The sequence below is a fragment of the Peromyscus leucopus genome, chromosome 10 (genome assembly GCF_004664715.2).
Source record: "Peromyscus leucopus breed LL Stock chromosome 10, UCI_PerLeu_2.1, whole genome shotgun sequence".
In the NCBI taxonomy this organism is placed as follows: domain Eukaryota; kingdom Metazoa; phylum Chordata; class Mammalia; order Rodentia; family Cricetidae; genus Peromyscus; species Peromyscus leucopus.
Window position 1 is genome coordinate 56,743,415 of NC_051071.1, and position 26,168 is coordinate 56,769,582.

Here is a 26,168-nt window from a genome sequence, read left to right on the forward strand (position 1 = left end):
GGGCTGGTTATCTTTTTCTTCCAATTTATATTGACAACAGAATGAAAACTATGAAATGCATATTACCTTTAGGGTCTTCAACTTTGACCTACTGGTAGAAAAGAGGTAGACTGTATAGTCTGTTGCCTAGTCTCTTTCATGTTCCACTACTCATTAGTAATCTTGACAAAATTCTTTGACCCATCTTTTTTTTTTTTTTTTTTTTTTTTTTTTTGGTTTTTAGTGTTTTGAGACAGCATCTTGCCATATAGCCCTGGCTAGCCCAAGATAACATCATATAGGCCAGATTGACCTCAGAATTGTGACAATCCTCCAGCTTTAGCCTTCCCATTGTTGGGATGACAGATGTGGGGTACATTGTCCAGTTTATGCATAGTTTTCTTAGATATTAAAAGGACCGCTAATTCCATCTAGTTCAGTTAAAAGCTTTTGGGATCACCTTGTTTCAGTTTTTAACTTAAACACTATCTGATATAAATGAAAATCAGTTATTAAGATATAAAGAACATGTTACCATTTTTTCTAGCTTTTCATGCTTATATATTTAATCAAGCATTTCTGAAACTCAATGGTTTATGTTCTACATCTAAGTTAAGCTTAGGGTGGCCATGTCTTGTTTCTGACCTTCAGAATATATTCATGCAGAACAACAGACATTTGGTATTAGCACCAGCTGCTAATAAGTTAGTAATTATTACTTAAATGTTAGCTCTAAAATGATACAGCTAGTAAATTGTAGTAGAATATTTTAAGGTGTTTTACTTTTGTTTATGTTGCATTAATTTAACTGTGAACCTGTGTTGCTGTACCTATGTAAAGTACCTGGTAGTCTAATAAAGAACTGGCCAATAGCAAAGCAGGAGAAAGGATAGGTGGGGCTGGCTTCTATTTAGAAGGAGAAATCTGGGAAGAGGAATCTAAGATGGAGAAGGAGCCAGAGAAGGGGAAGACTCAAGGGGCCAGCCACCCAACTACATACACAGCAAGCCATGGAGTAAGACTAAGATTTACCGAAGTAAGAGAACGAGAAAAGCCCAGAGGCAAAAGATAGATGGGATAAGTTAAGAAAAGCTGGCTAGAAACTATGCCAAGCTAAGGCTGGGCATTTATAAGTAATAATAAGCCTCTTTTTCTCATTTATTTGGGAGCTGGGTGCACCCCCCCCCACCCCGCGCCCAAAGAGCCAAAAAACACAGTAAATGGCTTAGTTTCATTTTCAGTCACAACAAACCAACCAACATAAATATATTACTGCAAGAAAGTCTTCATGTTGGGTTTTATTTTCTGCCTTCTGTCTTGAGCATGACACAAGTCTTATGAAAAAGTTATGAATCTTAGCATTTTGATAGAATTTTAAGGCATGGATTTAGTAGCTAGGTAGTCTTAGCTTACCTTACCATATAATCTCACACATTCCCCAGCTAGATTTGGTAGGTATAAAATACCAAATTCCCACTGGCGATATATTTGAAATTAAGACAATACAGTTGTTTAAAAAAATGTTCTGTTCCTACATTATTGCCAAAGGACAGTCCAAAGTTGAAGACTGTATCTTAATTTACAGTACTGCAGTGTAACACCGGAGGGTTTTTTGTACTGTTTCTTCCCCTTTAACCTATAATGCTTTAGAAATTAGCCTTACTTGTAATATGTAGAAAATGCTTTCTAGACTCTTTTTTAGCTAAATAAGCTTTAACTCCTCTCCCATGGCCATTTCCCAGTGTTAAGCTGAGTTCAATAGTCCCCTGGGTTCTAATACCACATAAATGTGTATAGTTGTATGACTAAAAATTGTGAAATTAAGTTTGGCCTGGGTTGGCCACTGTGCTGAGTTATAGAATATATTTGACACAACAGTAGGGGGTGGGATGTTGCCATTTAGGTGACAGATGGAATCCAAGTAATGATTTCTTGCTCCTAAGATTTTTTGCTTTGTATGAAATGTTAATCGGTTTCTAAGCTCTTTAATAGTACCCTATATTGAGTTCAGAAGCTACAGTGTCCAGAGAAGTGCTGAGAAGCTTGAGGACATGGCTGTACTAGACAACATCAGAGCTAGAATGAAAAAGATTCCTTTTAGGTCTTTGGAGCATGGAAGTACCAAATGATAATCAACACAGGCCATTAGCATTTCATTAGGATGCTTTGCAGCCAGGGGTAGTAGGGAAGTATTAAGTAAACATGTTATTGCCAAACTCATTAATACAAAATGCTACTGATTGACTGGCTAATTAAAATGCTAAGGACAGAGGGATCCCCTTTGAGCATGTTTCTACCTGCTATTTTGTTCAGGCAGTGACAAGGTAACAGTGTGCTGTGACTAAGATGTGTATTATGGAAGGACTGAGACAGGAGAGTGATAGAGAGGAAGAACACTACTAAGGCTAACTTGGTGGAGCTCCTGTCAGAATGTATGATGCTATCAGTTTTAATGTAAGCAAGGAGGCAGAACAGCTTAAGGAATTCAGAATTCAGCTTAACTTTAGTGTAATTCATATTATTTATATGTTGTGCTTTTCAGAAGGCTATTTAAAACATGTATTTGAAGGTCAGAAGACAGATCATAATGCTATGAATCTGAAGAGGTTACAGAATATGTAAGAGCTCTGGGTTCATGTGAAACCTCTTTGTATACAGCTTCACGCAATTTGTGTAACACCTTTATATCCCCATGGTATCTTCCAAATATATATTTTTCTTTACTTACTTTTTTTTTTTTTTTTAGAGTTAAGGTTATCATAGCCAAGCATTTTATTAGCAGTGCTGCAGAAGGAAATCAGTTTGGCTAAAAGTGGAAGTAATTTGATAGTTGGGTATTTTATACATTTTTAAATTTTATAATTAATTTAATTTTACATATCAACCACGGATTCCCGTCCTCCCTCCTCCCCCCACCCCACCTTCCCCAATCCACCTTCCATTCCTACCTCCTCCAGGGCAAGGACTCCCCTGGGGATTCAGCTCAGCCTGATAGATTCAGTCGAAGCTGGTACAGTCCCTTCCTCCCTTCATCTAGACTGAGCAAAGTGTCCCAGCATAGGCCCCAGGCTCCAAAAAGCCAGCTCATGCACTAAGGACAGTCCCAGTCCACTGCTTGGGAGCCTCCCAAAAAGTTCAAGCTAATCGACTGTCTCACTTATCCAGAGAGCCTGATCCAGTTCCACGGGGCCTCCTCAGCTGTAAGACCACTGGGAATTAAAGCACCATTATTTTGTGAATGTATTAATGTTTCGCATGTATGTATGTATGCCTGTACCACTTGTGTGCCTGGTGTCCTCGGAGGGCCACAGAAGGGCATTGGAAGATCCCTTGGAACTTGAGCTACAGTTTGGGTATGTGAGCCACCATGTGGGTGCTGGGGACTGAACTCTGGTCCTCTGCAAAAACAGTAAGTGCTCTCAATTGGTGAGCCATCTCTCCAGCCTCCATTTTTTACTTCTTAGGTATTGTCTCTTCAGTTTCCTAACTACATGATGGCAAATCAGAAGCAAATCCATGTCATGGGTACCACGAACTGATTGAATCTCCCAGTGAATGTTACTTCACTTTTAGAAACAAAAAGTAGATACTTGTTTTATTGTAAATTTTGAGTTAAAGATAGAAAACAATATTTTTATTTGCAGCTTAATTATACAAGTTTTTGCAATTTAAAGGTTTACAGTACTTATCTCTTTAGACATATATAAGGATTATTTATAAAATTTAACAATAATCAGAAAATGTTCTTCAAAAGGATTTTTTTTTTAATTTATAGCTAGGTATAAAGCTCATAGTTGCCAATATACTTCTTTATTAAGGGCACTGACCTAGGTCTTTAAATAAAAATAAGCATATCTGTAAAAAAGTATTACATAAGAAGGTGCATAAAAGCATGCACTTACAGATACTTTCTGAAAGGATGTAAACTACTTTGGGACAATGTCATCTCTTCAGATTTCCTTGATTAATGAATAGCAGGACTACTGATGTCCAGATGCTACTGCAGAAAGATGACTAAGGCAACTACAGGCAAAAAGCATGTGTGATGCACAAAGAATAGACATTCCAAAAGTGAAGGCTTTTATGATACTGGAACAGGTTGGAGCGTCTTCTTGTAAATAAGTCAAAGAGATTGTCATACAGTACCTGATGTGTAGAATCTCTTAAAATGCAGACATTTCACTGCTTTGCTGTTTATAGGTAGCTATATAGCTTCTGTACTTTTTAACAGCCAACCAGTTTGGGGGTTGGCTTAGTTCTAGGCCCTAGTGTAAAACACACATTCTAAATATGGAATGTTTAACACACACTGTTCTTTTCTTTTTCAATGTCTTTATATTTCCCCATTTTTATCATATTGCATAAGCTGAAATTCTAGTAAGAAAAGTTTCCTTTTCCAAGCAGAATTTTGCTGTAGTCTCCATCAGTTTTCTTCTCTCATACTGTACAGTGGATCCACGAGTTTATTGTGCACATGCATTAAACCTTAAAGAAAACAAAGCACAATTCTAGTTGTATTTTTGTTAATTTTGAACTTTTACTTCAGATTTTACATGCTATAATATTTGATTCTTATATAGTTACAAGGTCTACTGAAACTGTTTAAGAAATATAATTTATAAATTAATAAATTAGTGTAGATCTAGAACAGCACAGATATTTTGGAGTCCCAATGCAGCTTCAATTCTTTTTTTTTTTTTTTTTTTTTTTTTTTTTTTGGTTTTTCGAGACAGGGTTTCTCTGTGCAGCTTTGCGCCTTTCCTGGAGCTCACTTGGTAGCCCAGGCTGGTCTCGAACTCACAGAGATCCGCCTGCCTCTGCCTCCCGAGTGCTGGGATTAAAGGCGTGCGCCACCAACGCCCGGCGCAGCTTCAGTTCTTATCTTGAGCATTACAATGGCAGGCTGGTGAACTTGAATATGATTGGTTAATTCATTATCTAGAAGTTTATGTTTTGATTTTATAGCAATTGCTCTAGTTGATGACAATCAAGGGACCCAGAACTGTCATAAGATAGCTCTGTCTTCCAAAATACTACCCTGTACATCTATTTTTTGGGGGAGGGAGGGGGTGTCACATGTGTTATCATGGTTGTATATGTATATGGGTACCAAAAGCCAATGTAGGGTGCTTGCCCTTTATCACTGCATCTCACTTTTAGAGATGGTTTCTCACTGACTACAGAGATCATTACCTGGGAGGAATTGCTGCTCAGCAAGTTCCAGAGATCTTGTATCTGACTTGCAGCCCTAGGATCACAGGCATGCACCATCATGCTTTGCCTTTGAATAGGCACTGGGGGATCTGTACTAGGTTCTTCATGATTATGAAGCTCTTTTCCAATTAAGCCATGTCCCAGCCTCTATATAGACTTTGAAATGTATTGACAAAACTGGTTGATTCCAAGCTTGCCCCTAACCTACTGAGGTTTAACAACAATGCAGACACCTGTTTAAAATGATTTGGGATGGAAGCCTAGGGATTCTAAATTAGACTTTAGTAATCATTTCATAATTAGCATGGGTATGCGTGTTAGTGAATCATATTAAAGCTCTTCCAGTTACGTCTCTTACAAGATTGTCTTAGAGAATCAGTGAACTAAATAAAAAGTTTCACAGTTTGGAAGGCAAAGAAGTTAAATTTTCCAGGTCATTCAAACTTACAAAAACCTGTAGGGAAGGTATTTAGTTTCTTCAGAAATTGGATATTGCATTTGAGAGAAAGGTGTTAGAAGTTTACGTTCCTTGTTTGAGAGGCCTCAAAAAGCACTCAGATCCACACAGTGAGGAAGTCCACTTTCAGGGGACTAGCAAACGGCACTGGGAAGTGGTCCAGTAAGAGAAAAGCCAGTAGAGGCATCTTCAAATAAAGGAAGGAATAAGCATTCCATTCTCTGGAGCCATTGAAAGTGAGAAGGCTGAGTTCTCTCACAGCTCATTTAAGATTAAGTCAGCACCTCAACCATCCCAAGGCCCGATAAACAGTAGAGGGGACATCAAAGTAAAGGTACCTTCAGCTGTGTGATTTACATGCACTGTTTTGTAGACGATCGTCTAGAACAGTGGTTCTCAACTTTCCTAATGCTGTGGCCTTTCAATACAGTTCAAGCTGTGATGACCAACCATGAAATGATTTTTGTTGTTACTTCATTACTGTAAATTTGCTAGTGTTATGGATTGTAAATATTTTTGGAGATAGAGTCTGTGACCCACAGGTTGAGAACTTCTGATCTAGCATTCTACTTGATACAATGCTATCATTTGCTAACAACATTAAAGCTTTAAAATACACGTGGAATATTAAGCAGTAAAGTTATTTAAAATTATACAGTGTATATAGCTTTTACACATAAGATACCTTGCTTCTAAACAAAATATCTTAGGTAGAAAAGTGTTTACCAGGTAAAAACTACTTTAAAAAGAGTATAATAATTGATATGTAAGTCATAAGGAGAAATAAGAAAATATCTCTTCTGATAAAAATGCACTGGTTTCCTGACATTTCTTATAAAGATGCTACAATGATACAGGTTCTAAATCCCAGTTTTTAACCAGTATCTTATGACTTGGGATCTACCTGAACTCTACCTCTGAAGTCACTGCCGGCAAGCAATGAAACGAATCTTGTTTAAATGGCAGCAGCATTCTGAATACAAATTAATACAGAGCGGAGTTCCATTTTAAAGGAAAAAACAGCTAGGATGAATGGAACGAATTCCCAAGTATCCAATCTTATCTTTAGAGAGGTGAAGTAAGTTTCCATTTACTAACAATTATCACTGTTATACATCTCATTAACCTAGATCTCTAGAAATAGAACTCTAAAATAAAGATTCTTGTGACCAAAAGAAAGGGTACTAATATAAATGGAATTTCAAATATTATACATAATTACACAGATTATTCTGTGTAGATTATATCTCATCAGTGTTTCATGTGACACTGAAGTGATCAGATGCCTAATATGTGAAACTATATTTGAAATACGCATATAATCATGCAATGTACTCTCTACTAATATGCTTTCCTGCAAGAAAAGGTGATATGCACTCAGGCTTTTATCAATTTCATTTTTTTTTTGATAACTGCTGATATCCTAAAATCTCTTCTGAATATTTATAACTCCAAGATAGGAAATACAACACCCTCTTCAGTCCATAAAGCAATCCTCACATGAACAGTATGCTCTTCAAAATGTCTTCCAAGAGCTAAGATTTTGGATATATCTAACAGTTACTTCCTTCCCAGCTTAAGTTATTTAACATATTTTAATTAGAGACAATGATCATAGTATAGGTAAACAGGTATGACTTTGTTATAGATGCCACACAGGTGGATAAAGCCCAAACTCCAGAGGAGCTTTACTTCAGTTATCCTCTCTGCCCATAAGATCTCTATGACTGGTAAGTGATCTGTCTTCTTAAATACAAAGTAAAGAGAACTTACTGCATAGCACTGTTGTGAGAATTAAGTAGTTCAGTCAGGGAGATGCATTTAGAATACTGCCTGGCAATACAAGTTTGAAGTCTTATTAAACAAATTATGAAAATAATCTAACAAAACACTAATCGTGACAAATAGATTAGCATACATTTAATTCAGGAATGCTGGCACTGGACAATAAATATGTTAGATATTTTAAAAGTGGTGTTAAATCTTCTGGATGACTGCTTATATTAACTTCAAGGAATGTAACACTTTTGATGCAAAGTGGACTCCGTGGAAATACAAAACTCACTAGCTTTGCTTCAGAAGTCAACACCAAAGGCATTCTGCTTCCATTTGTCAAATTATATTGAAGCTACCATTTTTTAAGATTAATTTACAAGAATTGTTTAATTGTGAAGCATGTACTTAGCTATGTATCTTCATTAAAATGTTCTCCATAAATACTTAGTGAATGAAGAGCAATAGAGAACGCAGATGCAAATAACACAAACCACATACACAGGATAGTCAAACTCTACTCTAAGGTTATTGTCAGGGCTTACTCAACTTAAGTCTTCTGTATACCACCTCTGAGAAGTTTCCCATGCACGAACATTTACATGAACTCTAACTTACTGATTTCCTCTAGTTGAATTACAGTGTTTAAGTTTATATAGTTCCTAATAGAACTGCTATATGTTGAAAGCATATTTTAAGTGCCACCAAGAACAAAAAGATACAAGATAAGCAATGCCACCCATTTTAAGACACATCTCATCCCAATTTCAGTCAAGTCATAGAGTGAGTAAAATATAGCAACTCTGTTAACCTTTCAGCAATATTTATAAAATATAGGTTCAGTTTGTCATTACATTTTTCAACACTTGTTAATAACAGTTACAATAAAAATGTATATTCACTCATGTCCCAGAATTGTCATCTATACATTTGGAGCCATGACTTAAATTAATATTCAGCACCCAACACAACTACTCTAAACAAGACCTCGATGCTTTATGCGCTTGAGCTTCTATTCACCCATAATCAGGAAACACTAAACTTAGTGTAGTGTAAGTGCTCTCTGAAGCCTCCTAAAGTGTCCATTACGTCACGAGTATTTTCTATACAAAGCCCAGTGCAAATAAAGTTTGAAAATAACCAGACTACAGGAAAAAGGAAAAGGAAAATCAACATGCAGATGTCTAAGCAGTCAAACTGCTGCTTTGCTATTATTTCATACTGTTTGAAAGTGTACCTATTATAATACCAACTGTAACATACTGGAGGGGGTTTGCCTGACATCAGGAAGCTTAGGTGGGACAGTGGGTGATGCATCTTAACCATGGATAAGGTTACAGTTAGAGGGATGAGGCAGAATGTCCAAATGTTACCAAGCAAATGAAAAAAACCCAGGAAGGCCACTACTGCGTTACTTAACCTTGTATATTCAATATGAAACTAAAATACTTCATTGAATTTTGGATTTCAAAGAAAAAAAAATGTCCTGAAAGCTCTGAAAACTATTATCTGAGAAGTTTTATTCCTTAAAAAACCTGGTTGGTGTGTTAGCACAATGCAAGTTTTCAACAGGCCAAACTGTAAGATTAACATCCACAGTCATTCAATTCTGCCATCCACTACAAGCGTCTCAAACTCATACTAATTCAGTGCTCACCTTTAAAGTATTTCACAGTTTTCACTCTTAATTCTAAAGTAGCATCTTCATCACATACAAAAATTGTTCGGGGATGCTGTTGAAAAGCTGAAACAGTCCACATGTGATTGATTCCTTCCTCAATGGCTTTGTACAGGGCAAATGCCTTGTGTGCACCTGTTATGAGGATCATCACCTGCAGAATCAAGAGTGTCACTTGTCAATTAAAAGTGAGTAGGAAGCTCTATGGTAATACATAAGTGAAGACCAGAGTTAATACTTTAGTACTGATGTGTAAAAGACAGGCCTGGGAAAGTAAAGAGAAGGGCTTCCTGGGTTTAAAAAAAAGCCGGGCGGTGGTGGGGCACGCCTTTAATCCCAGCACTCGGGAGGCAAAGCCAGGCGGATCTCTGTATCTCTGAGTATCTCTGAGTTCGAGGCTAGCCTAGGCTACCAAGTGACTTCCAGGAAAGGCACAAAGCTACACACTACACAAAGAAACCCTGTATCGAAAAACCAAAAAAAAAAAAAAAAAAAAAAAGTTTGTATCTTCAATGAATTTATGTAATCTAGGCTAACACCCCAAATCTCTCTAGTCCAAATAAGAAATATGTCCTATGTTAGAAAAGAAAGTCCCTCCACAACAGCTATTTAAAAGACAGCTAGAGAAGCCTGGACTTCCACCTAATGGGTATAATCATTTCTAAAGTTGTTCCAAACACAAGCTACTGAATTTTAAGAATTTGGGATCTCCTAAAACAAGGCACTGATTTTGAAGCACATGAGTGAGATATTCCTGGAAATTACAGAAATTTTAAGTTCCTGTTTTTTAAACCCCTCACCATTTGTGAAATAATTCAAGAAACATGCCAGTGTGTGTCAGAAAGGATCTTACAACCTTTCAGCTACCCTTCCACAACTGAGACTACGTACCTACATTAACATAGTGTTATAGTTTATTGTTCTCGTTTTAATTAGTACTAACCATAAAACATAATAGGTTTCAATATGATATTTTCATAAATGCACATACTTAAACCATTTCCACTCCTAACTTTCTTTCCTTGTCCACTCTGGCACAACTGATCCCCTTCCTCTTCCCAAATAGTCTTCCTTCCTCAAATCTTGATCATATGAGAACATGAATTATTTATCTTTCTCAGTTTGGATTATTTATTTTTTTCTCACTACAATTAAAAAATTAAAATGACTGCAGTTCTAAACTACTTAAAATAAAAATTTATATTATGTATGCATATTTTATGACTAGGTATTCTAAAGTATAAAAAATGAAAGAGAATGGATCAAGGTATATTTCTCTTTAAAATCCTAATTCAAATTGACTTTCACTTTGAAATTGAATCTTAACTAAAGCTGAATGTATCACCTTAATTAAAACCATCTGTCTTTTAAAACAAAAATTAACTAGTTTGATGAAAGGTAAGCAAAAAAAAAAAAAAATCAATGAATTTGTAAATTAACTTTCCTTGCTGGACAATGTTAGCCAGAGTACTGTCTTAGGAATGAAGTACTCAGTACAGAAACAACCACATGAAATGTGTGTGTACCACGTGCACAAGGACACATATTACTAGCTGTTTCAGGTCTTCTCTAATATCTGGAGCACTGGTGCAGTAATGAAAGTCCCTTAGGTCATGAGCGTACCAACAATCTCACAGGAAGGCCTTAGAAGGCAGCTGAAACTCTACAAGGCTTCTTTAAAAAATATTAAGTGGCTTTTTACTTATTTGTGTGTGTACACACAGCCATCAATCAGCTCTGTCCTTTTAGTATGACGGCCTCAGGGATTGAACTGTGGGAAACCAATACAGCCAGTCCTCCTAAGTATAATCATGAAGCACTTTATATTAATCAATCCTGTGTGCTCCAACACTATGTAGGATATCCACTCTGCACCTCTGTCCCACCTGCCCTTCACAAGACTATTCAAATGGGTGGCTCCTGGTTTATAACTGCAGACTTAAGTTGATTCTTAGCAAGTCAATGAGAATGACAAGCGTTAAATGCTGGAAACTAAGCATTTTTTACTGAAAATCAGATGAATCTAAAATATTTGGCACCATAATTATTCAACATCAAAGAAAAATGATCAAAGGGCATTTCTTACCTCCCTAGCATCCATCACTGTCCCCACACCAACAGTTAGAGCCATGGTCGGCACTTTTGATAAGTCTCCATCAAAATATTTAGCATTTGCCAAAATGGTGTCCATAGCTAGAGTCTTTAATCTTGTTCTTGATACTAAACTGGATCCTGGCTCATTGAAAGCAATATGACCATCTGGACCTATTCCTTTCAAAAACAGAGAGGCTCACTCATATAAACATGAAATAAGCAAGGTTTCCAACATATAGTAAACATTTTCTCAAACGTCAACTAGTTATGAAGGCAAAGAAATAACCATAAACATACTTACCTTAGTTTAGAGCTGAACTCCTAATATTAAATTAAAATATTGTTTCCACATTTCATTTAGTATTTCCTATGTGCTGCATACATAGCATGAGATGACATATTTAGCAGTAGCAGGGAAGCATCACATTTATCTAACACTATAGGCTTAAAGGCTTTTTCACAACAGATAATAGTAGGTAATTTTGTGACCCAGTAAGATTAAACATGGCTACCCCCCTCAATGCTACCCCATTGCTAACACATAAGCTGATGTGCAAGAAAAATAAATGGGCCTTCAGGACCACAGTTTAGGAAACACCAAGATCCACTCCTGTCTTAGCCTTCTGACTACTGAGTCAGTGGTCTTTATCCTCTCACTCTGCTTCCTTTAGTTCCTGTTTAGGTGAGGCCATAACCACTGTGCACTTTTAGTTCTGTTTCCTCATAAAATAATGTATAGATTATAGAAGGTAATACCTTGAATACCAGGTTCTCAAGCTTTTTGATTTTTCACTATAATCTAACACACACACACACACACACACACACACACACACACACACACACCCCTAAAATAAAAACAAACAAACAAAATGCAGGAAACCACACTTAGCCTTACTGGCAGCTCACAAGGTCTTTTCTGTTACACTCCATTTCCTCAATAGTACAAGAAGGGAATGCTGGATATTACTGGCTCTACTGATTTCATGACATACAGGTAACAACCACAGTGACCTATACACATATGCTATATTCTAAGATGGCTTCTAAAATATAGAAAAGAGTGTAGTATTCCTTTGAAGACAATTGGAGATAATTCCCTTCTTAAAATCAAAACCTTTAAAAATCAAATTTATAATACATTTATATTAGTTGTCAGACTTACAGCAACTTCAATAAAAACAAGTAATTAAAATACGTTACATTTATACTCCATGTTTCCTTTAATGAGACAACAGGTGTATAACTAATACTTGCTACACAAGCCATGAAAATATAGCAAGCTATAATCTAGTTTCAAAGGATCAGGAAAAATGAATACAGTATGAAGCAAAATGTTCTAAAGCACAACAATCGATTAGTCATTATCAATGACTAATGTGTGAAAGTACATTTTAAATAAGGACTTACATACGATTAATATTCAAGGATTGTTTCCACTCCTCATTATAGACCTGTTTCTAGTATGTTTTAATCACATTTAATAAACCTTTCTTGCTACGTTTTCCAAATCACTGCTTTACTCTTGAGGATATAAACGCACTATTGTATATACACTTTATTAAGCACAGAAGAAAGGATAAAGGTAGGAACATAAAAGCTTCAGAAAACAAATCAGAAGTCTGCAAAGACTGGTGTTAATGTTCTTAGTGGTGACCTGGGCCACTGAGAAGCATACAACTGACTTGAGATTCTGGTCAAGGGTACTGACAGAGGAGGAGCACCACATCTGCTTCCCACCACAACTAGCACAGAGCCTGTGATTCTGTAATGTTTTTAAGTTCAACTAACTCTTTTGGCCTTTAAATCTAAATTAGGATATCAGCATCATCTCAAGAACTCATCGGTAGGATTATGATATAGAGCCCTCCTGTGTTCCTATAGTTCTGTGGGTAGTTTACAAGCTTCCTTTAAGTAAGGCTTTTGTGTGCCTCTGTCTACCACTCACAACCAAGCATTACACACATAAAGCATTCAGTAAATCACAGCTGACTGAATTAATGCATGGTACTTTTCTTTGGTTGGCTCAACAGTTTCTCCCAGCAACAGCTCTTCTGCTCCACTCCTCACTATAGGTTGAGGGGTGGGGGAGTAAGGGGCGGGTCTCAAAAGTAGTTCCTTATGTCCCTGTCATGCTGAATGAAGGTGGCCTACAGAAAAGGACTCCAAGCTGAAGCAATGGAACTCACTCTCTAGAGCTGCTCTTTACCTGGTGAACAGAAACAAAGGAAACACACACAAGGGACTAACTGACAGCTGCAGTTAATGAGCTCTTGCTTCCAAGAGCTGAGACTCTTTGGCTCTTCCCAATCAGTATTTGATCCCTTCCCTAGGCATTGTGAATTATAGCAGAATCACTCCAATTAACACAGTACTAGTCCCTTTCCACTAGTTATCCTATTACTAAACCAAAACTTCAATGATTAAAAAATGTGGACATTTTCCCCACTGTCTTTTTAAAATTTTTAAATATATAAAAATTTTAGGAAGTTATTACAGTTAGGTTTCATGTACAAAATCCCACTGTTGTGTACCTTACTGCTAAGTCTTCCTTAGAAACTCAGGATACATGTTACCTTTCTCACAATTTCTGCCCTCAGAAGAAAGAAAGCTCTCAGAGTAATTATTTCCTTCTTTTTCTTCTCTACCAAGGGGGAAAGAGCCCACCTAATCCCCCCCGGGGCAAAGAGCAGCAAATTCAGACTCTTAGGCTCTTCTGGTCCTAGTCCAGTTCACAGTAGGGGGAAAAACAACACTAGCTTCAAGCCCAACCTACAATCTCTATTCCAACTTTACCTTTAATAAAGCTGACACTTTGATCCCATTTGGCAGTTCTTAGTGTTTTTATTAACCAAACCCTGGAACAAAAGAAGGGTAAGTGGTAAGACCCAGATACCAAGCCTCGTCTTACAAATTCCAAAGATAATTACCTAGATCAAGAAACTCAAAGAATCCAATGAGATTCTCTCACAAGCAAGTAGGTATTCAACAACAGCTACTCCAAATAGGAAAGAAGGCATATGCTAATTCCTCTCTCTGTGCACAGAAATCACATTCTCTAGATGGTACATATAAAACGTCAGGCCCCTGATCATCAGACTCCAGTGAAGATGTTAATGAGAAAGGTAAAGGATTTTCTTAAAAATGTTTTCTGTTTTGGGAAGTAGTACAGAAATGACTATAGGAAGCTTAAGACAAAAAACAGTTAAAACCAAGTGACAAAGCATAATTCTAATTAATATTCCATTTACTTAGAAGGGAAAGGAAGTGTTTATTATTTTGAGGAAACAGACCAAAAACATAAATGAAAAAGAAATGAGAAATGGCTTATAGCAATGGGAAATGAGTTTCTACCAGAAATATTGGATGAGAGAGTTGCAACCTTAAAAAAAAACCTACAAAACAGAATGCTTTTTCAAAGGCAGACAAGAGGACAGTAGAGTCCTCATCCTCTGTCCAGTAAGTTCTTTTCCCTTGCACTCAATCTAGGAAGGATTTGTCATATGGATCCTTCTGTGAAGTCAACAGATTAGCAGGAAAAAAGAAATGTCTACAAATGAAAACATTTTTAAATAGCCATTTTAATTTTTAATCTAATCTCTAACATCTAGCATCTATTTCCAATATAACAGTAAATTAGTGAAAATGTTTCTTGAAAAAAAAAAAAAACTAAGATAATACATTTAGGAATAGTCCAGCAATTTTATTTTGATATAGAAATCACAAAAAAAAAAAAAACAACCAATTTAAACATTCCCAAACACCTAGCATTTCAGCCATAACACTGACAGATATGGTAATTACCTCAAAATTGAACCATATGCACAAAGCTAGAAGGTGAACGTGCTCTAAAGGATTACTAAAGTGAATATTAGCAAGATTTACTTAAAATGGATGACATCCTATTTAAAACACAAAACAGCAGACATTTATCGTAGATCAGATAAATAGAGACTCAATCTACACAAGAAAATCAACAGCACTGGCTTGGATACACATAGCTAAAAATTTCCACAGAGAAGAGTTCAGTCTCACTTGGTCATCCATTAAAGTAATTCAGTAAAAACCTCAGGGAATTCAATGAACTCAGGGACAACACTACCTTAGCCTCTACAGCTCATGGAAGACAACACTCAAGTGGCCCTGAGTCAGCTGTGTGCCAGGCTCCACTCTTAGGGCCTTTGAAACATGTTATAATACATTGAATTTTCACAACTCTTGAGCAAGTTAGAATTAATCCTGTCTTGCACATGGTCTAGTTATAATGAACTTCATTAAACTAACCAGGCACACAGAGACTGGAGATGAGAATAGGTTTTACTGTAAATCCCACCACCAACCAACCACTGCAATCGTACTCAACCACTTCAACCAGGAATCCACCTCAATATAACCCTGGTGCAACTTACTCATTAATTAGGTATAACATAAATAAAGGCAGTTTAGAGTACTGGTATTTTAGATGAATACTAAGGATTGGCATAAAAATGGTTTTGGCTTTAGTGTAGTTGGCTTATATTTTTCTGATGCAACAGCTTTCTCAAGCTGTTTTATTCTGGGTAACAGAGAGCCATAGCTATTACAAAGGAACAAACTCCTAGTTTTGGTACATTTATGTACATATACACACATAAATAGATACTTTTAATTTATAAGTAAAATTTGGTTCACCAAACATTCATTCCCTTTGGAATGTATTAAGGCATTTTGAAAATTTAACTCATCTAAAGGCTGGTGATACAAGTCTTACAACTCTTATCTGATCTCAGCATAACTGGAGTTATCTGATAAAAACCTACCCATTTCTCATATACTCAGCTCTAATCTGTTGAGTAGCCTGTGCTGGAGCTAGAGAGAAATAATCAAACATAGGCTTTCATTCAGGACAACAACCCAGCAGCGCATTTCCGGAATGTGGTGAATTATTGACATTAGAGCTAATCAAAAGAGTTTAACAGGGATGAGAATATATTTCTCAAGTCATAATTTAAACAAATGTGTTAACTGTTGTAATTTTAAGTTTATTTTTACTTAATCTGTACTTACTTTTTGTTTTTAAGTGAAAATGAAGTAAAATTGGAATTATTCTATTTCTATTATTGGATATTAACAGTTAATAGCAGGTGTTTTTTGCATTATGCAATAGTGACTTTCTTTTAAACACTATTAGCAGACAAATGATTGGTAACAATGCCTTTTTTCATACCTCCAACAAAAAGATCTATTCCTCCAGCTTCTTTGATTTTCTCCTCAAATGCATCACATTCTGCCTGCAGATCTTCAGCGTTCCCATCAAGGATGTGAGCATTATTAGGATCTATATCAACATGCTTAAAAAAGTTATTCCACATATAAGAATGGTAGCTTTCAGGATGATTTCGTGGCAGTCCTAAATATGAAGTTAATAATAAAAATATAACTATTTCCTAGAAAAAAGCTTTTCTATACTACATCAATTTTAAAATGTTTGGCATAAACATATGCTTGATGTATACCCATGTCACTTTAAATATCTACACTAACACAATTAATTTGTAAACATACATGAAAATACTGTTGTCAGCCACCATGTGGGTGCTGGGAATTGAACACAGGACCTCTGGAAGAACAGCCAGTGCTCTTAGACTGGACCTGCCTGGACTGAGTCTACCAGGTTGATCTCAGTCCTCGGGGGAGGCTTTGCCCTGGAGGAGATGGGAATGGGGGTGTGCTGGGGGGAAGGGGAGGAGGGCGGGAGGTGTGAAAATAAGGGAATCTGTGGCTGATACGTAGAACTGAATTGTATTGTAAAATAAAAAAGAAAGAAAGAAAATACTGTTGTCATTCTCACTTCATAGATGAGTACATGAAACACAGAATGTTCCCCAAAATCCTCAGCTGATAGAGGGTTTGCAATGCAAACATGGGAAGCCTAGTTCATGCACTTAGTCACTATACACTTCTGAAACATGCACAAAAAGTGTTACCCAATGTTACTGATTTTTGTATTTTTAATAGTTTTTTGTGATTACAAATACATAATGTCCCTTTTCCCTTTCCTTCCTCCAAAACCTTCCGTATACTCTGCCTCACTCTTCTAAATTCATGGCCTCCTTTTCTTTAACTGTTGTTGTTGTTGTTGTTGTTGTTGTTGTTGTGTGTGTGTGTGTATGTGTGTGTGCACATTTATATATTCCTAAATATATAATGACAACCTGCTTAGTGCATATATAATGTTGCTTGTATACATATGTTTTCAGAGCTGACCATTGGTATTGAATAATTAATTGGTATTAGAAGATACTTTTCGTAGGGAAGACTATTTCTCCCACTCTCAGCATCCCTTCCTTGCCTGTAGTTTTTTGTCTAGGGTTAAGGCCTCTTGAGAGTCCACTTTCCATATTAGCATATAGATTCATGACATCTTTGTTAAGGTCATGTTGAGGCTGCTAGGCTGGGGAGACTTCAAGGGTGTAAGTTACACCCATAATTATATATTTTTAAAAAATTAACTAGTGGCCACCTTTCCCTTGCATTCATCCTACATATTTGCAAAGAACACTGAGCCATAAAAGTTATTTGGCTATCGCTTACAGAGACATTGAAAATGTACTCTTATATGTATGCTTTAACAAAGGGTTCCTAAGCATCATCATAGACCCTCTCAGTTAAGCAAGGCAACAAATTACACAAGTTTTGTGGATGCTAGCACAAACAATAAATTTGTAAAAAAAAAAAAAGCTAAATCGATTACCTTTACATATGTTTCACTGAATTTTCTATAATTTTAATTATACCTTAAGGAAGGAAGCAGCAGCAGAAGGAGAAGAGATGGACAGGGAAAAGAGAAAAGGAGGGGGGAGAGAGAATGGATATGAATGACTTGTGAGTGGAGTGATGCGCAAAGTTACATCATAGGTAAATGGCTGAATGAAAGCATATTCATTCAGATTCCCAGTCTTATATTCCTTCCATTATACTATGCTATAATCAATTTCACCAACAAAGCAGTACACAAAGGAGTCTAGATACGACATATTCTAAAGTTTCATGATATTCAAAATGTAATACATAATCTATTCAAATAGCAGATTTATATGTATCTTACCTACATATTCATCCATGTTAAAGGTCTTCACATATTTAAATGAAAGATTCCCACTCTTGTGGTACTCTATTAATTTTTTATAGCATCCTAAAGGTGTGCTCCCTAAAAGAGAGAAAGGGTCCATTTTCTGAAATAACTTGAAATCTATTTTAAAAATATTTATCCTTAAATTCTTATGCGTAACAGTCTATATTTCAAAATAGGCAAACAACTTAAATACAGATTTAATGTTCATGATAGCTTGTTTCTTTCCATGATGCATTGAAATTTCATTAAACCATAATTTGGTTAGTAAAGCTGGAAACTCATACACAAAAATGGAAGTTGGAAAGCTATTGTGAAGTGTTCTCAGTATTTGGAATTGCTATTGCAAATTATAAGACTAAAACCGTTTAGAATGAACACTGGGTAAAAAGAAAAGTGAACACTACACTTGCTGGAAAAAAAAACTGAGTTGTAGCGTGAGTGACAGAGACAGGCTGGAAAGAACATCTGGCAACTTGTGCTTCTGTTTCTGTTTCTCTTTTAGCTTTAGCATGTAAATCGCTGAAAAGGCTTAGCTGAGAAAGAAAAGCATCATACCTTTAAAACGGAGAGGCCTTCCAGGATAGCCTCAGAGCGAATACGCCATGTTATAAGGTGATTGTTTTATTTGACATGTACTATAAATTTTTTTCATTAGTTTAGCAGGCCACATTGTTTGTGCTTCATGACATGACACAATAAAAATAAGTTTATCAGCTTATGGAGGACCTCCCCCTTTTGTTAATTAAATTTGCTTTTTTATTTTTCATTATAAATCGCAAGGAAAAAGGCACCCTTATTAACATGTGACCTGATCTTCTCAGTCCTGGGTAGAATGTGATAATGCATTATCACAAAACAAAAGAAAAAAACACCACAGAAGTCAGTATTTCTGGAGTTGTGGTTAGACTTAAGCAGAATTTAGACATCTGCTAGATTAAAAAAAAAATCTCTGGCTGACACAAGTTAGGGGGTGGGGCTTCAGGAATAGTGCTTGAGAAGACAGAACAGGTGGCTGTAAATCATGTGGACCAACATAATAAATATCACATGGGTGCAGAGAACAGATGAATACTGGACTTTAAGGCTAAGCATATTTCAACTTATAAGTATTATAAGTAATAATACCCCATACTCAAAGATCTATAGCCCACTAACATGAAAACTATCTTAAAGATAGATAGGTATGCTTCTCTTTTTTCTAGAAGCACATGAACCTTCTACTGTTAGGAAGCCAGGAGTCCCTCCATCTAAGGTGAGGCACCAGCTCAATGTCGGTGATAAAGAACACATTTACTTTCTGTCAATCAATGTAGTTAAAGAAAGAAGTGAGAGAGATAATAAGAGTAACTCGGTTACAGAAATGTTAGGATTTGCTTTGGGATGGTCACTTAACTCCATAAGTAAGTGATTCAAAGCTTGTTGGAGGCTTCTTCTGTTTGAGAAGAACTTACGATACCAAGTATAAAACCGTGAGGTAAAGAAAAACCTCAGGGAATTCTAAGGTATGGCATTGAAGAATAAAAGGCTACAATCTTGCTGGCTAAAAAAATGACTTAAGAGATCATTTCAATTCAGTCATGAAGGGCTGAAATCCTGACAACCACACAGCAATCTGTAATTTAAGACAGACAAGGGATGGCAAAAAAGGTCCATTGGCTACATGCGATGCAGGTGTTTCCGCATGTAAATCTCAAATCCTGGAAAACTGGCAGGATCTTTCTTATTGGAAATGCAAGAACTGGATCGAAAAGATGAGTGAATTTGCCAAGAACCAAATGGCAATAAAGCCAGGGATTGAAAACCAGGTATGCTTTCTCTAAAACACACACAGGTGTAAGAGGACAGCAATATGGGTGAAAAGAAAGCAAGCCAGAACGTCCAGGCTTATCCTTGGAACCACAAGCAGTCTACTTCCAACCCAATTAAATGGTGAACATAATGTTCCCAGGCATGTCAGACCCACATTATGCAGACCTTTAAAAAAAAATCACTTAAAAAATATATATGCCCCAGAAATTGTGTTTGGTGGGAGAATCACTGATGTACAGGATGTTGTATTTAACCTCAGAGAAGCATACATGTTCCAATTTCAGAAGCAGGGGTGGAAGTCAAAAACACAAACACCATCAATGCTCAACAAAGAGAAAACATAAAATGTCAGCAAATGTTTTTCAGTTCTCCCTTGGCATGTGCACTCGGTATAAATTTAAACACATAAGAAACATGCCTAGTAACCTACTTCTAACATGCAGCACTTGGAAGCCTTTGTGTCCCCAACTCAGATTATTACTTGTATCATAATTAAGACAAAGTGATTAATAGAGGTAGCCTGAGTATAAGCCATTCATAGTATGCAAACAGATATACAGGTTTGTGTGGTGGTATTGTGTTCCCCAAAAATATTGTGTACCCTAATAAACTTATCTGGGGTCAGAGAACAGAAAAGCCACTAGATACTTAGGATAGGCAGTGGTAGCACACACCTTTAATCCTAGCATTCCAGAGGCAGAAATCCATCTGTTCAAGGATACAGCCACACATGGTGACTCACGCCTTTAATCCCAGAAAGCAAGCCTTTAATCCCAGGGAGTGGTGGTAGAAAGCAGAAAGGTATATAAGGCGTGAGGACCAGAAACTATAAGCATTTGGCTGGTTAAGCTTTCAGGCTTCTAGCAGCACAGTTCAGCTGAGACCCATTCTGGATAAGGACAAAGAAGCTTCCAGTCTGAGGAAACAAGATCAGCTGAGAAGTTGGCCAGGTGAGGTTAGCTGAGGCTTGTTCTGTCTCTCTGATCTTCCAGTGTTCATCCCAATACCTGACTCAGGTTTGATTTTATTAATAAGAACGTTTAAGATTCCTGCTACAGGTTTGTTGAACCGTCAAAGTGTACATGAGGATGATGATGGGAACGAATGTGCAGTATCTACATGCCTAGTTCAGAAAAATATCTCATTGTAATTTTCACCAAGACCTTCTGTCCTAGACAAAAGGAGAGAAAGCAAAATAGCAAATCAACCATCTAGAAAAATGTAATTCATAGAAATCAACTAAGTAAAATGAATTATGACTAGAGATTTTACATAGTTAGAATGCATGTATGGAGGATCAGGAGAAAATAGTCTATTTAAATAAAACACTCATGAGAGTTTAAAACCATACAGCACTTACTGCATTCAAAAGATCTGCACATGCACTGTTTTAGCTTCAAAAACAGTATTTAAGCTATTATAATTATTATTATTATTTTATTTTTTGTGCATGTAAGCAATCCAGAGCTCAAGGTATGTGGAATGAATGCCCTGGAGCCCCTAAAAGTCAGTTCTGAGTCTAAGTCTCATGCATTTGGCAAAAAATCCAAAGTTACCAATATAGAGTACCAAAAGAGCAAGTGATACTACCTGATCCTTTTTGTTTTTATTTTTTGTTTTTTTGTTTTTTGTTTTTTTTTTTTTAGTTTTTCGAGACAGGGTTTCTCCCTGTAGTTTTTGTTGCCTGTCCTGAATCTCGCTCTGTAGACCAGGCTGGCCTCAAACTCACAGAGATCCTCCTGGCTCTGCCTCCCAAGTGCTGGGATTAAAGGCGTGCACCACCACCACCCAGCCTAACATCATTGTTTCTTAAGGAAATTCTGCTATTGTACTTAGCATTGCCTCTTCCATAATATCTACCATCTGGTTTTATAGATACCACCTGATCCTTTTTAAAGGCAACCCATCATGGAAAACCAAAGCATTTGGGTTGATTTCTGTGATAAACCAACAAGTTTTCATAATTTGCACATGAAATACTTTTGTAACAGAAGAATACAAAGTAAAAGTCTAAAAAGAAATAAAGAAGGTAATACCGAATCAACAAGTGGCAGTACACACTTTCACCTGTTAGTAAAGAAAGAGCTAAGCTATAAGAAATTATGTGAATAATGAAAGCAGTGTGCTAGAAACTCAAGAGTACTAGGACAGGGTACAGAAGTATTATGATCATCATTTGAGCTAAGATACCTTTTGAAATTGCAATTTTTGGAGTAGTGGATAATATGGAGTTTTAACACAAATAGAATCAGTATGTAGATAGTGCAACAGCCTACATATAGTTCTGGCTAAATATACTAATATGTTCAGCAATATAGAAAATAATAAAAAATATTTTACTAAGAAAAGCCTTTAAACAATCTTATATGAGTATATAAAATAGAAAGCATGATTTATACCTGTTGGTAAGCCCAGTGAAAAATACCTGTCTTGTCCAGGTTTGAACTTAACGATACAATTGCAGATGTACTTTGCTGCCCATTCACTGGCCAAGTCATAGTTATCAAGAATTACAAGCCTCATTATTGGTGATGCACGGCTCTTAGCACAAGAAGTTCACACCTGTGAAAATCCCATGATAGAGTACTTTAGACATTTTTCAGACACCCAGAGTGGAATATTTTGATTTTTAAAAGGACAGGACTTAAGGAGGACATGTACATATAAAAATACAATCCATACTTATGAAATAGTAGTAGCAACATTCTCCTTTGTCAAACAGGGCCCGAGCTTTTGGCAGTGGGTTAGGTCATTTAGAGGCATGTATTAATCCTTATAACAATCTTGTAAAGTAACACAATGCTTAGTTTCACAGGAGGAAATGAGCACACATAATTTGCCTGTGGTCATGCATGTAAGTGACACAACAGAATTCAAATGAAAACTTCAGACTACACCATACACAAGTATAATATATACTCTTTCTTTCCAAAGCAACCATCCTTAAAAATCCTTAAATCATTAACTACTATCATTTTGAATTACTTATCAAAATCCAGAATTATCCCTATACATACCATAATGATCAAATTTCCTTTTTGTTAAGCAATATTTAAATACCACCAGAGATAATGTACATTATCATTACTTACACACACACACACACACTTTAGTATTTTAGGGTTTTAATAAGACCTTATTTGAGTGAAAGTGCTGACCTGGGGGAGAAAAATTCTTCATAGAAAAATATGAATTATGAATTGCTTATTCTTCTTTAAAAATACTTTTAAGAAGTATTATTAAAAAACTTCTATATTCTATATCCGAAATCCACAACTCTCAGATTTAAATTTCTAGTTTCACATTTAAATGTGTCAATCACCAACACAAACCCTTTAATGACATGGGGCTTCAGCATTCCTGTTTGGTAACCACACACTTCACACAGAATGCTAAATCAAATGTTTAAGCTAACAGGAACAGACGCTCTCTTGACAAATACATAGAAACCAAATGACATTAAGAACACGACTTAGAATTCCAAAACAACAAAAAGTCTTATCCCTATAATCTAGAATCCTGGGACAATAAGAGATAAACAGCATTTGTAGAAAAGAAATCACAAAGCTTTTTAAAACTCAGTCTAACAAGTGAACCCCGTGTCCATTTAGGTATATCAATAAGCTAACCCCCAAAATAACTGCAGAGTTACACCAAAAATCCCAAACAACTACTGGCTGTTATAGCTATCAAAATCATCTATTTACTTCTAATATGATTATGCAGCAAACAACCAGAAGAAAGAAAAAGGAACTGTAAGGAGAGGCATTAGCTCTTCCTGGTGCCTCGGTGTATCCCTTAGTATATCATACGTGCCCCGTTTGCTCTGGATTAAACACTGCTAGGCTCCACAGAAACAAACGTGATGATTAAGGATCCTGTTGCTAAAGGGCATTCGATCAACTAAATACTTCCTCAATTTGCGATTATTCTCAATTCTTGATGTAGAAACTAATTCAGATTCCGCAGAAGTTACAAAGCCATGTTGGAGTTTTGGAGGGAGCTAGACTTTAAGTGTATCTGGCACAAATATCCATGTATTAAATGTTTGATCCCTTTGGAATCATTAATAACACTTGTTAAAAGACTCTGGGCCCCTCTCCTTAGCTCCAATAGATCTCACATGCAGTCCAAGAGCCTGTCAAGTATCACAGGTAATTCTTAGACTTGAGGTAAATGAGAACAGTTTCAAACAAGTCATTCAGACCAAAAGCTCAGGCAAGTTGTTTGTGGGTTTTCTCTTAGAGCAGAGTTCGCCTTCAAAATTCCTAAGTAAATTCCCCCTCATGCAAGGTAATATCGTCTCTACATTTATTCAGATTTTTAAGACGCTCTTTTCCCAGGTTTTAGTCATCAGAAACCGAAACTGTGGGTGCTTTGTGACTCTGGCATCGTGAGCAGATAGCATTAAAAACGCCAATTCGCCTCCCAGGGTTTCCTGCGGGTGCTGCTGATTCATCTGGGCAGAGCGTCCCTAGGAACAGCGTCTGAAGCCAAGTCCCTGAACTTTCTATGGGGTGGGAACTTCTACACCACGGAACTGCCACCGCTTTTTAACCCGTGGGCCACCCCAAGAATCTACACACACACACACACACACACGGTGTGCCGGTGTGCTGAGCTCCAGCAGCACCCACCGTCCCTCCCCGGGACCTCGGCATGTGTGATGGATCCCTGTCCCTGCGCCGCCGAGGTCCAGGCTGCACGCCCGGCCTGCGCACGCGGGGGACCGTTCAGGATCAGAGCTGTCCTGCCCTGAGCTGCCGGGACAGCGTGAGGACTCGGTGCTGGCAGATGCTGGAAGCCTCTGGTGGCCCCACTGAGGCCGAGAGCACCCCAGGGTTCAGAGACGTCAATCAGGGACGGACGCCCCAGCCGCGCCCAGCTCCGCACGGTGCCCGGGGTGGGTCAGCGGCAACGAGCCCCGCATCGGAGCTGAGTGGTGTCCCCCCAACTCACCCGCACACCTACAGCCTCCTCCGACACCCGCACAGCGGTCGGTCACCAATGCAACCGGGTAACGGCCAGTGACTCCAGCCGCCGAGCAGCGATGAAGCCTGAGAACCCGGATGCTGACACAGCCACAGGAAGGGACCCGGGAGGACGCTGCGCAAGCGCACTGCCCATGTAGATGCCAGGAAGAGTAGGCGCCGCTCACCTGGGGCAGAACCACCTTTCCACCTGGGGGTAGGGGCTTGTGGGGGGAGTCTTCAGTTCTTGGGGGTACCCATCTGCTACTACTCTTTTTCATTAAGTCTTCCAGAGGTTGAACTGCGGTAGGTAGATTCCCTGTAGGCCTGTAATGCCCGCCCATGATAAGGTGAACTACTTGATTACTACAATCACCCCAGTTGTTGAATAGTTACTGTTTTTGAGCATTGTAAAGTAGCTCCCAACTTAAAGGGAGTAAGAAAGAATTTATTCTGGAGCCAAACAAGGATGGCTATGGCTAAGGAACAAGATTCCAGTTAACCAAAATACTGTGTTCCAACAGGGCAACAATTTCATGGAGGGTTTTTTTTTTTTTTTTTTTTTTTTTTTAGCAACAGAACAAAAGCAAAATCATAAATCAATATGCGTTCCAAAGACGCTGGTGGGAACATCACATAGGCAGTTACAGCAGAATGGGAGATCTCTGCTATGTATGCCAAATGCCAAACACTTCCTGATGATTGCCCTAGCCTCTGTTTCTGCCAGTTTGTTCTAAGAGCATTTTCCTTACCAGTCACGAGAATGTTAGTTCAGATATAAGGCAGTCAATAAGTGGTTATGTAAAGGGTTGAGACACCCCAAGATAATTTGGCTCTGGATTTACAACTTCCTATAATGATTGAGTTATAATCAGCTCTGAAGGTTTAAAATAGGTGCAGTGTTCTTTTCTGAGAACTTAGTTCATACTTTTGAAAACACAGTGACTACTTTGAATCCTAAGATCCCATCAAAGTTAGGTCTGCAGAGAGGAACTGAAAACTATCGGAAGGAAACCCAGGAGGCTCTCAGAAAGATACCCCAGGAGACTATAGTACTGTGTGAATTGTGCTGAATGATTC

General features: G+C 37.4%; 1 protein-coding gene across 3 annotated transcripts; it reads right to left on the reverse strand.

Moving 5' to 3' along the window:
- Window positions 1-3,584: 3,584 nt before the first annotated feature.
- On the reverse strand, window positions 3,585-25,227 carry Gnpda2 (glucosamine-6-phosphate deaminase 2). 3 transcript variants are annotated; one of them, XM_037209079.1, is made up of 8 exons: window positions 25,078-25,227; window positions 22,518-22,680; window positions 18,283-18,384; window positions 16,402-16,584; window positions 11,188-11,372; window positions 9,081-9,255; window positions 7,424-7,483; window positions 3,585-4,464 (listed from the first exon to the last, which is right to left on the reverse strand). In XM_037209079.1, the coding sequence occupies exons 2-7, from the start codon at window positions 22,639-22,641 to the stop codon at window positions 7,458-7,460; spliced, it is 795 nt and encodes a 264-aa protein (XP_037064974.1). In that variant the 5' UTR covers window positions 22,642-22,680; window positions 25,078-25,227; the 3' UTR covers window positions 3,585-4,464; window positions 7,424-7,457. The 3 variants fall into 3 exon arrangements, with proteins under 3 accessions (XP_037064974.1, XP_028750370.1, XP_028750368.1); XM_028894537.2 differs by lacking the exon at window positions 7,424-7,483 and having other exon boundaries at window positions 11,188-11,366; window positions 25,078-25,224; XM_028894535.2 differs by lacking the exon at window positions 7,424-7,483 and having other exon boundaries at window positions 25,078-25,224.
- Between the last annotated feature and the right edge of the window lie 941 nt (window positions 25,228-26,168).

Bases quoted from the DNA above. Each gene is read 5' to 3' on its own strand.
- Gnpda2 (XM_028894535.2), bottom strand. From the start codon at position 22,641: ATGAGGCTTGTAATTCTTGATAACTATGACTTGGCCAGTGAATGGGCA. The intron at 18,385-22,517 runs GTATAAATCATG...TCTCTCTTTTAG, and splicing joins TTCACTGGGCTTACCAACAG to GGAGCACACCTTTAGGATGC. The intron at 16,585-18,282 runs GTAAGATACATA...CTTCATATTTAG, and splicing joins TAACATGGATGAATATGTAG to GACTGCCACGAAATCATCCT.